Source organism: Scyliorhinus canicula, chromosome 16 (assembly GCF_902713615.1).
Source record: "Scyliorhinus canicula chromosome 16, sScyCan1.1, whole genome shotgun sequence".
Classification (NCBI taxonomy): Eukaryota; Metazoa; Chordata; class Chondrichthyes; order Carcharhiniformes; family Scyliorhinidae; genus Scyliorhinus; species Scyliorhinus canicula.
This window is the reverse complement of record NC_052161.1, coordinates 44,661,603-44,678,651: the sequence shown is the minus strand read 5'-3', so window position 1 is coordinate 44,678,651 and position 17,049 is coordinate 44,661,603. Positions and strand designations below refer to the sequence as shown.

The 17,049-nt window shown below is 42.4% G+C and overlaps 1 protein-coding gene across 1 annotated transcript in view; it reads right to left on the bottom strand.

Annotated features, from left to right (window-relative positions):
• Positions 1-1,501: 1,501 nt before the first annotated feature.
• Positions 1,502-17,049, bottom strand: part of glrx3 (glutaredoxin 3) — a 28,965-nt gene continuing 13,417 nt past the window's right edge. The window contains exons 4-11 of the mRNA XM_038822028.1: positions 15,827-15,998; positions 10,159-10,331; positions 9,286-9,347; positions 9,038-9,095; positions 8,643-8,695; positions 8,513-8,552; positions 5,374-5,466; positions 1,502-1,807 (exon numbers count right to left, since the gene is read on the bottom strand). Coding sequence (XP_038677956.1) covers positions 1,751-1,807; positions 5,374-5,466; positions 8,513-8,552; positions 8,643-8,695; positions 9,038-9,095; positions 9,286-9,347; positions 10,159-10,331; positions 15,827-15,998 — 708 coding nt within the window. The 3' untranslated portion in view covers positions 1,502-1,750. The remainder of the gene's footprint in view (positions 1,808-5,373; positions 5,467-8,512; positions 8,553-8,642; positions 8,696-9,037; positions 9,096-9,285; positions 9,348-10,158; positions 10,332-15,826; positions 15,999-17,049) is intronic.

The following is a 17,049-nucleotide window of genomic DNA, read 5'->3' as shown; positions in this document are numbered from 1 at the left end:
CCTTATCTTTCGCTTCCCTAATCATACGCCGGAGAATCCTGCTTGGCCGGCGATCAGCACACCACCCACAGCTGCAGAATCGCTGGCAGGTCTATCGGAATTTCTCGACTGGAGAAGGTGAAATATGCCATCTGAGGGTCGGAGGAAGGCTTCCTTACTGCATGGGGGCAATTTGTTGACCAAAATCTGTTCAAGGCCAGCAACAGCTAGTAGAGGGGGGAAACTGTAAAGTAAAAATAAGACAAAGCTGAGTGACAGGGATGCACAACCCAGGGGAGGGGGGTAGTGAGAGGAAGAGAAGAGTGCCTGAGAGGAACAAAAGAAACAACACGGAGTGAGGGTGAAACCCCCCACCCCTCCCAAACCCACAAGATGGACACAGTTGAAATTGACGGGGGCTGGGGGGAGAAAATGGGGGGAAAATGAGGAGGGGGGCCCCTCCAAAGAACAAGCAGGGAGGGCATCGGGGGTGGTGGGGGGTGAGAAGGAGGGTTGTATGCTGAGTCAGGCAGCAACACACTGTAGAGAAATTTTAAAATACGTAGGTACTGTACAATAAATGAACAGCAATGTATATAATGTTGAAAATGCCAATAAAGATTTTTTAAAAGGAAAATAAAGTGTCTCTCCAGAAAGCCTGCCTCCTGCGAGTACCGCATTTTTCTAACCTATCAGGATTCTGAATCAATGACTCAGCAAAGACCATTACCAGCTGCAAGCCAGAGATTTTAATCAGCAAGGGTGCTACTAGGAAAGCGTACTAAAGAACCACCATTTCAAGCAGACACTTAACGTTTGACCTTCATCCTTATTTTACCCGTCCCCCCCCCCCCCCCCCCCCCCCCCCCATTAGTCTGTCTTGTGTGTATGGGTAGAGGATGGGGCATTTAAAGTGGGTAGTATGTACCGGTTTGTTGTTATCCAGTTGTATTTACTGCAAATTTCAATATAGATCATTATTTATAAACAGTAATTATGTTTGAGCCGACAAATAGAACAGTACAGCACAGAACAGGCCCTTCGGCCCTCGATGTTGTGCCGAGCAATGATCACCCTACTCAAACCCACGTATCCACCCTATACCCGTAACCCAAGAACACCCCCCCTTAACCTTACTTTTTAGGACACTACGGGCAATTTAGCATAGCCAATCCACCTAACCCGCACATCTTTGGACTGTGGGAGGAAACCGGAGCACCCGGAGGAAACCCACGCACACACGGGGAGGACGTGCAGACTCCGCACAGACAGTGACCCAGCCGGGAATCGAACCTGGGACCTTGGAGCTGTGAAGCATTTATGCTAACCACCATGCTACCGTGCTGCCCCTGGTGACTGCAATTATTGGATAGCCACGGTCCAAAGACTTCAGGAATCTTTAGAATTATTGGTTCATTCATTTGTATTGTGACTTCGGGATGAGTGGGGCTGGAATTGACCCCGCCCTAGCCTGGGGTGTCGTAACAACTGTGTAATAATGAGTCCCGCAATAAATAGCAGTAATATTTTATTATTGTTTTATTTATTGTAATAAAAGAGGTATAATATTTTATTATTGTTCCAATCGATTTGCATTTTGCTCTCTTTATGCTACGCTGTTAATCATGAATTATTACAGAAGCTTGAACATCAAAAATGATTTATATCGAACACTGTGTTACCAGATTTTAGACCACATTATCGCCAATGATCAATCTTTAAAGTCAACAAATATTACAAGATGATGGCAGTTGTTCTGCTTTGTAAAATTCTAACTGGCATTTTCTCCTTTTAAAATTGAAAGAAGCTCTCCGCTCTTTTCCAATTCCTGTCAGAAAAAGTAGCATATTTATTACATTAGTACACGTCAACTATTCCATCCATTAACACCTTAATATTGACTATGGCGTGTCAGGCAAACAGCATTCACATGGAAATCAGTGGTTTAAGCTCCACTTTCTGAATTTCCCTTCTGCAGAATGCTGCCAAGTTCAATTGCAACTACGGAAATACCAATAGGAACTTGAATCCTGGATTGCTAAACATAAGAATGAACTTAAAATCATTCCTATAATATGGTATTAATTCAAACTCCACAGATATAATATTGATTTTTGATGAAAAGCATCTTGAAAAAGGTCTCACCAATTCTATTCCACATGAAATAAAACCTTGAACAATACAACACAGTATTTACAGTACTTCCCGTTTGTTTCCTTTGTTCCTATTTATTTTATTATTTTGTCTGCAGGCCCATAAATCAGAATGTGCCTTTAAGCAGAAGATTCAAAGCTAAAGCAACCTGCTTGCCAGGACATCGTTCCCAGATTTTGTATTTTGGAAGAGAGAAGCCTCCCTCTTCGGCACGAACTGGGTCTTAGGAAGAAGCAGCTTTGAAGGAAGTCAGCTCGATTGGTTAACTGGCATCCGGTAGATTGGCCAGGAACAGTGTTCTGCCTGATAACGGTCAGTGATTAGTTCCTGTGTGATACTTTGAAAGAATTAAGAAGTGTTTACACCGTGGAACTAAAAGGAACTCTCTTTCTCTCCTACTGACTGAAGTGAAAGAACTGGTCTATTGTTCTGAACGCAGTGAGGCCCTGGCACATCCTTTGCTGTGAACCTGAAATTATGCTGAGTCTGCAGAGCAAGTAGACAAGAGAAAACCATCTCAAGCTGAGAAGGAAGTACCACCAAAACAAAAGCCTGAACTTCAGAAAAATATGGACTGGATGTCATCCCAGTGCATCAAAGATCCTTATCAAATTTCCTTTCCACCACCCTTTTCCCCTTTGTGTCATTTGTCTATGTTTGTCTATGTGTGCATGTGGAGAGTGAGGCCAGTTAGAAAGGCAGGGTTGGGTAAGGGGAAGTAGATAGTCAGTAAATTTTCTGTCCATTTAATTATAATACTGTTCATAACAAAAGGTTACTAGTATTTTTAAATTACAACCCTGGTGACTGCAGTTTATTGAACTCCCAAGGACCTCAGGTATTTTAACTAAAATCTAACTTCACCTGTGTTGCGACTCTGGGTCAAGTGGGGCAGGAACTGACTGCGCACTACTAACCCTGGGTGTCGTGACAGTGTTTGCACAGAAGCCACATTAACTGGAGTATAAAGTCGACCATAAACATTAAATCAGAGCAGGGAGACACACTTGTATGCTATTTTGGTTCTTCATCTCAGAAGTCTAATCTCCAAAAAGAGTTACAATTTTACTTTGGGCAATGATCCCTTACTGTTCTCCCCATTCCTTGGCCAAACAGACATTTAACCTAATTTTACTGCAAAAACAGAGGGTAGAATTCTCACAGAAAGTTTCTCAATGCTGTCTCTGGTAGGAAACTAGGTGTGATTCGGTGCAATCCAGTTCACAATCTACCCAATTTTTGGGGTGGGGTGGGGAAAGAGAGAAAGAGTTTCGCACCGGCACAGAGCCTAAACACACCAGCAAGCCAGGCTCCACAGAATTCAAGGGTACCATTTTTAAAGGATATCTGCCCGGATCTCCAAGTGAATGGCAGTGTCAGTGGGTGCTAGGGTTGAGTGCTATGGCATTGCTCTGCCACCCGGGGGCTCCAATGTCCTCCGAGTTCCCCAGCATGGTCTCCAGTGGTGGAGACACAGTGATTCCCGCCGACCTAATGCTTCACCAGTGGAGGTGTGGGGGGGCGGGAGAAATACCAGGAGCAGGGAGATTCCAGTTTGAAACAAATTTGAATATGCTCATCTGGTTCACACCCAATGAGGGTATGAACCAGATTAAAAAATCACCTGCAGTTGACCAGGAGCATGGCGCCTGGTGCAGAACCCGTTTAAGGGTCCTCCGCTATTCTCCTGGAATAGCGGGGTGTGTGCAGGGTGCAATGCGGCTGAAGAATCACCCCCAAAATTAAGAAATCAGTTCAAGCTACTGTAAAAAATTTATGCAACGTTTATGCTTAAAAGCACCTATGGAATTCTGTTCTGGACCATTTCTGCTTTTGATAGAGTGAGACATGAATATTTTTGAATAAATTCTGTGGTTTGTCTAGTCTTTCATTTTATTTCCATTAACTCTAGTCACCTGATGTCTTCTTTCCCACTGTACTTCCTTCTCATTAGCAATCCTCTCTGTTCATAATCACACCCTATCACTCTTTTGCAAATCCTTCCATTCACAATCCATCAGTCTCGGGTAGTGTACTGGTTCAAACACTGTAGCCTCAGCTTATTCATGTCCTTCAATGCTACAAGAATATAGTTTTGATCCATCCATTACTCAGGAGAAAGGGTCTTAACATTTTTTGCAGTGTTAACACATCTATCATCCTACACTTGACAGTTATGCTTTAAGTTCTCATCCCTCTCGACATTCTTGATCTATTTTCTTTGTCTTGAAATTGGATGTCTTCAAATTGGATTTCCACATTGCCATTGCTAAGTGATTTTAAAGAACCACGGTATCGTTTTGAGTGATGTCATCTTTTCCCCCCTAAACTTTTACAAGGAGTCAAAAACTATTGAATAAACAATCACTAACTCCCAAATTCTTCAGCTTTTCTTTTTCATGTGTACTAATTTGACTAATGCCTTGTTGAACTTTCCTCTCACTCTAAGCTGCAAATATGTCACCCTACTTCCTCCATCTATACGTTGAATTCCCACGGGGATTAAGTTGAAACAAGAGCTAGTTCCAGTAAACTGATTCTGTTTACTCTCCCTCAGGGGCATACTATGCTGGAAATGTACAACATCAGATGAATTATATCCAACCTTATTGGGAAAGGTGACACAGTAGCTAGCACTGCTATCTAACAGCGCCAGGGACCCGGGTGACTGTCTGTGTGTTTGCACTCTCCATGTCTGAGTGGGTTTCCTCCGGGTGATCCGTTTTCCTCCCACAGTCCAAAGATGTGCAGGTTAGGTAGATTTGCTATGAGAAATTGCCCATTAGTGTCTAAAGGTTAGGGTGGGGTGCTCTTTCGGAGTCAGTGCAGACTCAATGGGCTGAACGGCCTCCTTCTGCACTGGTGGGATTCTATGGGAGAGGGGGTTGGTTTCCTCCCAGAAATAATAAATCTTCTGTGTCAGGCAGTACTACACTGTCATAGGTGCCATTTTCATCTGGCCTCCAAAGTTGATGTGAAAGACTCCCTGACCAATATTTATCTCTCAGCCAACATCATTAAAAACAGATCACCTTGGTATTTATTTCACTGCTGTTTGTGGCACACTGCACAAAATACCTGCCTTGCGTCACCACATAACAATTGGCAATAATGTACTTTAGACCATTGTGTAGTTGTGAAAGGTGCTACATAAGTGAAGGTTCTTCCTTTCTCACTTGGGAGGGAAAAGGGTGATAATTCTTTGTTTCTGAAAAAACATTTAACAATATATTAAGTTACCTTCACAATATCAAGTCCACCAATAAGTTCACCATTCACATATAGTTGTGGGAATGTCGGCCAGTTGGAAAATGTTTTTAATCCCTGCCTTACCTGTGAAAAAAAGACATGTATGGATGACTTGCCCAAAGTTAAAACAATTAAATAGCAGTCCAATACAAAAGAGCGGAAACACTTAAGGGGCTTTTCACAGTAACTTCATTGAAGCCTACTCGTGACAATAAGCGATTTTCATTTCATTTTCACTTTGCTGCATCATTCAGCAGTTGTAAGATCAACAATCAAAGCTGTATGACATGCAGGGGTTACCCTGATTTTTCAACTACCAGTCGGCTGTTTGGAGGAATACTTCACAATAATGAAATTTTGCACCTTTATCAAAATATTTTTATTGCAGGATTTGCAAACTGAAAGATTATGCAAAGAAACAAGCAGCTATGTCTTGAGAACAGAGAAAAAGTGACATTTTCCTCAATCCTCTCAATAGAAACATTTCTGTTACTTGCTTCAAAGTCGCCTTTTAACTCTAGTTCTACAGTGCGCTAAGGGCAGGACGTGTAAGAACAATTTCTTAATCTACTCTAGTTCATATTGTTGGCTCATTCTATTGATCACTTTACTAACAACCAGCTGAAAGTATCCCAAGGTGTTGCTTTTTGACAATTCAATGATATCGGACCTACTAATCTAAAGTGAAGATCGAACACGGATAGATTAGGATCTCAACCCTTTTGCTTTTGGCAGCAGTCTCTATCAGCATGGGTGTCTGCTCTCCTGAGGCAGTGCTGGTTGCTCAAGAAAAATAGCCCTTGTATGCAGAATTCACTCAAGATCATTACCCTGGATGTCCTAATATGCACTATGATCCCTGCTGGTCTTCCGCTATTTTAACACATCACTTCATTGCCAGTAGTGTGGATGACAGCATCGGGGATAAGCAAACTCATCTGGAAACTGAGCAGTGTGCAAATGGTGAAGGTGGAGCGAATAAGCACAAACTGAGTGAGAGAAAGAGAAAAATACAAAGTGGAGAAGGAGAAACAGTTCATGTCGGCCTATGACGTGCACTGTTGTATACTGTGGTATTACAAAAATCATACAACTTGGGTGTTTCCTTCTAATAGCTGAGCCTGACCTCCCTGATGCTGACCTGCAGCAAAGGGGTGTGGAATTATGTACTGAATTAGGTTTGGTTTCAACCAGTTTTAATAACTTGCTGTGTATTGTAAAAGGTTATACAATTGTACAAAAATCTTCATGAGAAGTTACTTACATTGGTGATTTGGTATTGAATCAGGCAAATAATTACAGAAGCTTTTATCTATAGATTGGCCTGAAACTCCAGCATTGTTTTTGGAAAGGGGGCGCGGGAGGAAGGAAGGAAGAACTCACCCTAAAGATGAATGGAGAAATTCCCTCTTGGAGATTCCAAGTAATTGTCCAGAAGGGGCAACGTCCCCTGGCCAATTGCACTAAGTTGGGAACTAGCAAACAAAGCGATTTATATCGCTAAAATCGGATGGTTTTGCCAGTTTCACACACATTGTTACTCTGAAAGGGTTATTAGACTTCAGCATAATTACTCAGACCCCCCTCCCAATGTCCAACCCTCACCTCCCCCCCCCCAATGTCCAACCCCTTCCCTTCTCAACCCCCACCCCCCGTTAGTTTTAACGGGACCTTTAAACTCACCTGCTTTATGGCAGTTAGTGTCGTAAAAAGATGTGTCCTCCTTTGCTCCAATCCTTTACACTTCGGTACTGGAGCTGGGGACATGCGTCACTGCTTGAGTCTCAACCGGCCTGAGTCAGGGAGGTTGGGCGAGATAGGCGCTTTAGAATTTAAGCGCAGGTAAGTCGGTATAGAGTGGCAAGATGTTACAACCCATTACTTATTCTAAAACAGTTGACCTGGTCTTCACACATGTCCTTCTTTTACATGCCACACAAAAATTCACCATCCATACAAAATAAAACTTCCTTTTTAGCATTTTGTTTTGGTGTGTACCTGTATTACCTGAAGTAGACTTTTTAAATCAACTCTCAATGGCCTGTAATAAACGAGACAAGATCAACTGCAGCATTCAGGCCAAATAAGGCTGGAGTGGGAATGATTAGACCAAGGTGAGGGAAAGTGAGAGAGGGGCAGATCAAAGACATGCAACCCTGTATTCTAATAAGGCCTCTGGACAAAATACCTACAAAGGAGCTCAAGCCATTCATAGAGAGAAAAGCTCAAAAAAACTCCTAGCAAAGAAAATCATGGTTGTGGAGGATGAGGTGAAGATGCACAGAATTTCAATTTATAATGGCCACAACTAATCTGGGCCTCAGCAAAGTGGGCTTTTGGAGTCTGTGCAGACTTGATGGGCCAAATGGCCTCTTTCTGCACTGTAGGTATTCTATGAAAAATGTAGTGGCTGGGTAAAATGTAATAAACGCAAATGATTGTGGGAGAAGGTGTTGAAATTTGACAAAACTGATTGATTGTTAGCTCAATGTATTTTTAGAAACCTAGTAAAATTGAGGATGTGTTTTTGTAACAGTTAGATTTTTTGGGCCATTTATACCATGAAATTATTTGCTTTCTGCCACACACATTATGATCTGATAATGATTATGACATTTCTTTGCTGACACCCAGTGGCTCTGCAGAAAAACTGCAAGGTAACTCTGGTCAGAACACAATACACGTGATGGGTTTTGCACCGAAAAGCATAATAAGTAATGCAAGTAAATGCTGACATTGTTAAAATAGGTTTCCCATTGACACAGCCCAAGAGAGAAGTTTCCAATTCATTAAGATGTAAAGCTGCAATCCATTTACTTTTTGTGATGGATTCAACTTACAGATCATACATAATTTCAATAATGATTTGGAATGTTGATGAACAGAGACAGAAAATCTTTATGTACAATCTGGATCATTTCACACTATTGTGATGTAACTGTTGCTTTAGATTATTAAACAGGACCATCTTCCACATGCCAGTAGGGGTAGAGATGTTAGCGATATAAATCGCTTTGTTTTCAGAGTGGTAAGTTTGATGCAGTTATGCACAGAATTACAAAAAATATATACAAATCTCCACAACTTATCATTTTATACACAATAGCTTAAGAATTGAAACAGAACTTACTTCTTCATCTTCCAATATGTCAAATGTTTCATATTCAACACTATATTAAGAAAGTACAATGGTAAGTTCCAACTTAAACAAAACAAGTTAAATTCATGCAAAATGTTTTTGTTCAGCTACTGATACATACCCAGCTTCATTCAGTATTCCCACAATACTACGGCTGAATCCACATTTTGCCAACTAAGAACAGAATTATAAACAACATTTACAATGTGAAAAGGATTATGTTCTTCCCCTTGAAATGCTTGCTGTGCATCCAAAGAAGCTGGTGCAGGTCTTGTTGTTGCTTCCCTTTAGATTGGAGGAGATTTTAGAGATGTAGGCAACAAGGCAATAGCGGTCTGCAGAAAGTTGCATAGCAGGACTGAGGACTGTTTCACGCACTGGCTAGATTATTCATGCAATTAACTTTTCTTCTAGTATAGTTTACACGGATTCCACATATGCTGCCACTAACATCAGTTGGAGTATATACATATTTATACAATTCTGCTGTTTCTTAACAAAATAAAATATACTTACCCCTCTGTTGCCTTTCATGAACAGGATGACTCTTGATTTATTGATCAGGGCTTTCAACCTACAAACACAAAGATGCTGAACACCAACTATTGTTGCAGAATGCAGCTTTGTATCATAGTCAAGGCTGCATATTTTAAATCTAAGCAGGTTCACATTATCTTTGCCGTATAAGGTACATCAAATCCATTGCAGTAAACAAGCATTATTTTAACTAAGTTTTAAAATAAATGCTGGAAAAATTATTTTACCTATGTTCGAGTCCCATTTCTGTATGACAAGTTTTTTCTAGTTCTCCCGTCTCAGCTAGCTCCTAGAAGAGAGTCAGGGAATTAGTATTGATGTTTAAAAAAGCAAAAAAATGAATGTTAGCTGGTTTTAGTTCAATGTAACTTGATAGTTATATTCAGCATATTGCTTCATTAGTTAAGACAAGATTAATTAAACACTATATTAATACTGTTAAGAAACGTTTAATCATACCTACTTTAATACCAGCTGCGATTAAGCACTGACTGCAAACTCACTCATGGGATACTTGACTTCATTAAGATGTTGTTTCCCGAAGTGACAGAGAGCCAGAGCTTTTTTTAACCTTTTATGGTAATTATATTAGCCATATATGGTCATCCGTGTAACTTTAACAGTTCACTTATGGCATCACGATTTAGTTTATGAATTTCAGAGCATTGAACTAAATTTCAGTGGGTATCTCATGATGTATTTTAGGCTCTTGGGGTCATTGGACAGATTGCTGAACATGCACAACCATCGTGGCTGCATTCTTGTCATAGCCTGTCTATTGTGCAAAAGTATGATAATCTTTTTAGACAACAATTGAATACCTTTCAATACGTACATCTGTCAAATTACCCTCCTGAATGGCTGGTAATTTATTTACAAAATTATAGTTGTGCTTCCTATATGGTCTGCTCAAGATTCTTTGTACTGAGCCAAGGACTTCAAAAATGCGGTGCATTTCATTCTTAGGCTAATTATCCCTTAGTCTGCTGCTGCATTTTATCCCACCAATAATCCTTGCATCTGCTCTTCCCTTGGATCCAGTAAAAAGCTGCAAAACATCTACATTTTCTCCAAGACCACCCAAATATTACATTACTAACCTTTACAATATCAAGCCCTCCCACCAGTTCTCCATTCATGTACAGTTGAGGATATGTAGGCCAGTTAGAGTAAACTTTTAGTCCCTGACGCACATCTTCATCAGAAAGAATATCAAAGGTGCAAAAACGAATATTACGTTCATTGAGAATTTCCACGATCTTTCTGCTGAAGCCTGTCAAATAAAACAAGATTAGATAAGGATGGATGCGGGGTCATGAGGCCATTTTTGAGGCCTATTTTTTTGCTGCATTATCATTAACAGCATTATAATGCATAAACACAGTTGGCCTAGAGGGAGATCACGACCTGGCGGTTGTACTAGAATCATACCCACCATGAAAGACCAAGCAATATAATGTGGGATCAAGGCAGCCACCTGTACTATGCTGGAAAGCTTGCATGTTTGTAGGGTATATATACATTTTAAAAAGAAAAAAAAAGTACCATAATCAAAAATAATTAGAATGAGGAATATAAAAACAACTTTAAATACTGAGTTGACTCAAAAAAGGAGAAAATACCTCAAAGATAATTGAGGATTAACCATTTCTTTCTTGTTTTGACATTTGTCTACACATTAATTTATCAGTGATATTAACCAACTTCAACCAAATTAGTTAACATTACCACAGCAATAATGGACAGGGGGCTATTATGCAAGTATATTTATTGTTTGTCCATTACAAGGTCTCTGTAACTTCTACTTCTCTTTGGACTATGTCAAAATGTTTTTATACTGGAAGCAATTAGCATTATACACTGCAAACAGTAAACAAAAATAAGGGACATTGGAGCATGATTTGGAGGCAGGCACTTAAGTTTTCTTTTCATTCAAGTCTGGAGTTTTCAATTTGTTATACTTTGTTTAATTATCACTAGTCCCAGTGGATTTCCTTTTTAAATTCAGAGTACCAAATTCATTTTTTCCAATCAAGAGGCTATTTAGCGTGGCCAAACCGCCTTCTCTGCACATCTTTGGGTTGTGGGGTCGAAACCCACGCAAACACGGGGAGAACGTATTAACTCTACATGGACAGTGACCCAGGGCCGGGATCGAACCTGGAGCCTCGGCGCCATGAGGCAGCAGTGCTAACCACTGTGCTGCCATGTCCTAGTGGATTTTGATCACTCGAATATGAACTCAACAAGGTAGTCTCCGTGGTGACGACAAGGTAGCAAAGGTCACTTTGCCACAGACATAAACAAACTGAAAACAGTTTTCAATGTTACAGCATATTGCTAACTTCTCAACCAATCAGAATTGATTTGCCAACCAATCATCACTCTTTTCTCCAGTGGTATAAATTGTTGTGAGTATTTAAAATTTGATATTCTTGCAATTGTCCTGATGAGTACAAGTCGAAAAGCTTTGGCAACTCACTCTCTTTTCAGCAATTTTCAAGCTCCATACTACCAAGTAATAATATTAAAGAACTTCACTGGGTGCTGTGCACACATACAGACACACAGGTTTAGAACATAGAACATAGAACGATACAGCGCAGTACAGGCCCTTCGGCCCTCGATGTTGCACCGACATGGAAAAAAACTAAAGGCCATCTAACCTACACTATGCCCTTATCATCCATATGCTTATCCAATAAACTTTTAAATGCCCTCAATGTTGGCGAGTTCACTACTGTTGCAGGTAGGGCATTCCACGGCCTCACCACTCTTTGCGTAAAAAACCCACCTCTGACCTCTGTCCTATATCTATTACCCCTCAATTTAAGGCTATGTCCCCTCGTGCTAGCCACCTCCATCCGCGGGAGAAGGCTCTCGCTGTCCACCCTATCTAACCCTCTGATCATTTTGTATGCCTCTATTAAGTCACCTCTTAACCTTCTTCTCTCTAACGAAAACAACCTCAAGTCCATCAGCCTTTCCTCATAAGATTTTCCCTCCATACCAGGCAACATCCTGGTAAATCTCCTCTGCACCCGTTCCAAGGCTTCCACGTCCTTCCTATAATGAGGCGACCAGAACTGTACGCAATACTCCAAATGCGGCCGTACTAGAGTTTTGTACAACTGCAACATGACCTCATGGCTCCGGAACTCAATCCCTCTACCAATAAAGGCCAACACACCATAGGCCTTCTTCACAACCCTATCAACCTGGGTGGCAACTTTCAGGGATCTATGTACATGGACACCGAGATCCCTCTGCTCATCCACACTACCAAGAATTTTACCATTAGCCAAATATTCCGCATTCCTGTTATTCTTTCCAAAGTGAATCACCTCACACTTCTCCACATTAAACTCCATTTGCCACCTCTCAGCCCAGCTCTGCAGCTTATCTATGTCACTCTGTAACCTGCAACATCCTTCCACACTGTCTACAACTCCACCGACTTTAGTGTCGTCTGCAAATTTACTCACCCATCCTTCTGCGCCCTCCTCTAGGTCATTTATAAAAATGACAAACAGCAACGGCCCCAGAACAGATCCTTGTGGTACGCCACTCGTAACTGAACTCCATTCTGAACATTTCCCATCAACTACCACTCTCTGTCTTCTTTCAACTAGCCAATTTCTGATCCACATCTCTAAATCACCCTCAATCCCCAGCCTCCGTATTTTCTGCAATAGCCGACCATGGGGAACCTTATCAAACGCTTTACTGAAATCCATATACACCACATCAACTGCTCTACCCTCGTCTACCTGTTCAGTCACCTTCTCAAAGAACTCGATAAGGTTTGTGAGGCATGACCTACCCTTCACAAAACCATGCTGACTATCCCTAATCATATTATTCCTATCTAGATGATTATAAATCGTATCTTTTATAATCCTCTCCAAGACCTTACCCACCACAGACGTTAGGCTCACCGGCCTATAGTTACCGGGGTTATCTCTACTCCCCTTCTTGAACAAAGGGACCACATTTGCTATCCTCCAGTCCTCTGGCACTATTCCTGTAGCCAACGATGACCTAAAAATCAAAGCCAAAGGCTCAGCAATCTCTTCCCTGGCTTCCCAGAGAATCCTAGGATAAATCCCATCCGGCCCCGGGGACTTATCTATTTTCACCTTGTCCAGAATTGCCAACACTTCTTCCCTACGCACCTCAATGCCATCTATTCTAATAGCCTGGGTCTCAGCATTCTCCTCCACAATATTATCTTTTTCTTGAGTGAATACTGACGAAAAGTATTCATTTAGTATCTCGCTTATCTCCTCAGCCTCCACACACAACTTCCCACCACTGTCCTTGACTGGCCCTACTCTTACCCTAGTCATTCTTTTATTCCTGACATACCTATAGAAAGCTTTTGGGTTTTCCTTGATCCTACCTGCCAAAGACTTCTCATGTCCCCTCCTTGCTCGTCTCAGCTCTCTCTTTAGATCCTTCCTCGCTTCCTTGTAACTATCAGACGCCCCAACTGAAACTTCATGCCTCATCTTCACATAGGCCTCCTTCTTCTTCTTAACAACAGATTCCACTTCTTTGGTAAACCACGGTTCCCTCGCTCGACCCCTTCCTCCCTGCCTGACTGGTACGTACTTATCAAGAACATGCAATAGCTGTTCCTTGAACAAGCTCCACATATCCAGTGTGCCCAACCCTTGCAGCCTACTTCTCCAACCAACACATCCTAAGTCATGTCTAATGGCATCATAGTTGCCCTTCCCCCAGCTATAACTCTTGGCTTGCGGGGTATACTTATCCCTTTCCATCACTAACGTAAAGGTCACCGAATTGTGGTCACTGTTTCCAAAGTGCTCACCTACCTCCAGATCTAACACCTGGCCTGGTTCATTACCCAAAACCAAATCCAATGTGGCCTCGCCTCTTGTTGGCCTGTCAACATATTGTGTCAGGAAACCCTCCTGCACACATTGTACAAAGAATGACCCATCTAATGTACTCGAACTATATCTTTTCCAGTCAATATTTGGAAAGTTAAAGTCTCCCATAACAACGACCCTGTTACTTTCGCTCTTTTCCAGAATCATCTTCGCCATCCTTTCCTCTACATCCCTAGAACTATTAGGTGGCCTATAGAAAACTCCCAACAGGGTGACCTCTCCTTTCCTGTTTCTAACCTCAGCCCATACTACCTCAGAAGAAGAGTCCCCATCTAGCATCCTTTCCGCCACCGTAATACTGTCCTTGACTAGCAGCGCCACACCTCCCCCTCTTTTGCCCCCTTCTCTGAGCTTACTAAAACACCTAAACCCCGGAACCTGCAACAACCATTCCTGTCCCTGCTCTATCCATGTCTCTGAAATGGCCACAACATCGAAGTCCCAGGTACCAACCCATGCTGCCAGTTCCCCTACCTTATTTCGTATACTCCTGGCATTGAAGTAGACACACTTCAAACCACCTACCTGAACACTGGCACCCTCTTGCGAAGTCAAATCTGTGCTCCTGACCTCTATACTCTCAATCTCCCGTACCCCAAAACTACAATCCAGGTTCCCATGCCCCTGCTGAATTAGTTTAAACCCCCCCCAAAGAGCACTAACAAATCTCCCCCCCAGGATATTGGTGCCCCTCAGGTTCAGATGTAGACCATCCTGTCTATAGAGGTCCCACCTTCCCCAGAAAGAGCCCCAGTTATCCAGAAATCTGAATCCCTCCCGCCTGCACCATCCCTGTAGCCACGTGTTTAATTGCTCTCTCTCCCTATTCCTCATCTCACTATCACGTGGCACGGGCAACAACCCAGAGATAACAACTTTGTTTGTTCTTGCTCTGAGCTTCCATCCTAGCTCCCTAAAGGCCTGCCTGACATCCTTGTCCCCTTTCCTACCTATGTCGTTAGTGCCAATGTGGACTACGACTTGGGGCTGCTCCCCCTCCCCCTTAAGGACCCGGAAAACACGATCCGAGACATCACTTACCCTTGCACCTGGGAGGCAACATACCAAACGTGAGTCTCTCTCGCTCCCACAAAATCTCCTATCTGTGCCCCTGACTATTGAGTCCCCAATTACTAGTGTTCTACTCCTTTCCCCCCTTCCCTTCTGAGCAACAGGGACAGACTCCGTGCCAGAGGCCCGTACCCCATGGTTTGTGGTACTATAATTAAAAACCTAAATACAGGAATGTGTCAAAATTTAATGAAGGAAAATTTACCTCTACTCTCGCTCTGACGGCAAGTTCCCCACCACTATTTAATGACACCAAGTCACTGGGGAGTTTCGCACATACTTAGAATTTCTTTTCAGCACTGGGAGCTCAACTTCGATCGGGTGTCCCGATCTCAGAGGTAATCTTGTGGGTCACCTCCACCAATGGGAAATGTCTCCTCCCACACACGGGTACTAAGCCCCCTCCACCCTCATTTCATTGCCCCTCCTCTCCTCACACCCCCGCCCACCCTTGGCAGTGTCACCTGTGCAGTGCCATGGTGCCTGTGTTCCAGGGGGTGGGCCAGGGGTGCCACGGCACTGACCCTGACCACCCAGGAATCTCCGATGGCCCAGGAGGCCCCCCGGGTGCCGTTCCGTCCACGTGGACCAGCACTGACCAGAGCCCAGCTGCAACCTTCCTGGGGAGGATGGAAAATCAATCGAGGTCGGTGGATCCCAAGCTAGTAGGTCGTAAGTAGATTTACTATTTATGAGTTAAACAGTATTCCTGGCATCTGAAGGTGGTAAAAATTAACAAAACCGCTCAAGTACATTTTAAAAATTGAATAACCCTTACCACACCGAGGTTCTTGAGCAGTTCCCTTCATAAATAACAGACAAGGTGCAGAATTTAGAAGTTTTCTCAGTTGGTCATTCCGGTCTTGTTTCGCAGTCTCACCATGCTGCTGAACCTTCTTAGTTAAATCAGGAGCATGGGCACCATCTACTCTGTCAACCTTCTGACAGTTCTGAAGCAAACATATGTATTTTGATTAAATCAAAGCCACAAATGGAGTAAGGTAAAATCAGTGACATGAATAATTAGAATTGTACTTAAGGCAAGAAAATCTATTTCCAGCAGAATTAGCAGAGCCGTAACACTCATCTTGGCCACCAGCATATCAAAGACTCTGATCACCATTTTAAATGGTTTACAAACACAGTACAATACAGAAATTGAGAATAACAAAAATGGAAGCTTCACAATCTAGTTTTATATATTAAAATTCTGTACTAAAACAAAAAAGATAAGAATTGCAGAAGATCCATTTTTGTGAGGGCCTCGAAGAATCCACACGAGTTTGTCGAATTGAAAAGAAATAACTTTATTTACAATTTACATATATACACAACAGCAGTACTCCACCACTGCTCTCTCCTCTGGCTGGTTCCACACTGGCCTGTTCTATTCATGCATGTGGCTCTGCTAATGATTTCTCCGCCCTCCTCGTTGGGGGAGCTCATACTCACTAAGAATTGTGCGATTGCCATTAGACCCCAGCCAATAATAATCTGGCAGACTATAACAAACATCAACACCAAAGAGAAAATTAAAGTATCAATTGTGAACTGCATTTTTATCTCAGCTACACCTTCTTGATTTAATTTTCTAAAGGCTTGAAAAGCTGGTAGTATCAGAGCTCCAAATTAAATTGATACTTTAAGTAGAAATAGCACGTCTTCTGACATGCAAGGGGCATGGGGAAATCACACTGCTCAGTTATACCATGGACTGGCTCAATAGCCCAACAGGGTTTCCCAATTCAGCAGGGTTTCTCAATTCCCCAGAAAAAATATCAATGGAAGCGCCCTGCCCCTTCCTGCCCGAGATCAGGAACATTATCTTTTTCTGTTTCCCATCCTCAGTCATCGGGCCGCTCGCCAGCCCAAAAATTCAGGCTGGGTGGGAAAAGGCCTTTAAGGGGCTGCTAACTGGCTACTTAATGGCCTTAATTGGGGCATGGGTGGGCTTCCCATCTGAGGCCCTGGGGCAGGCAGGATCAAATCCTGTCCAACCTA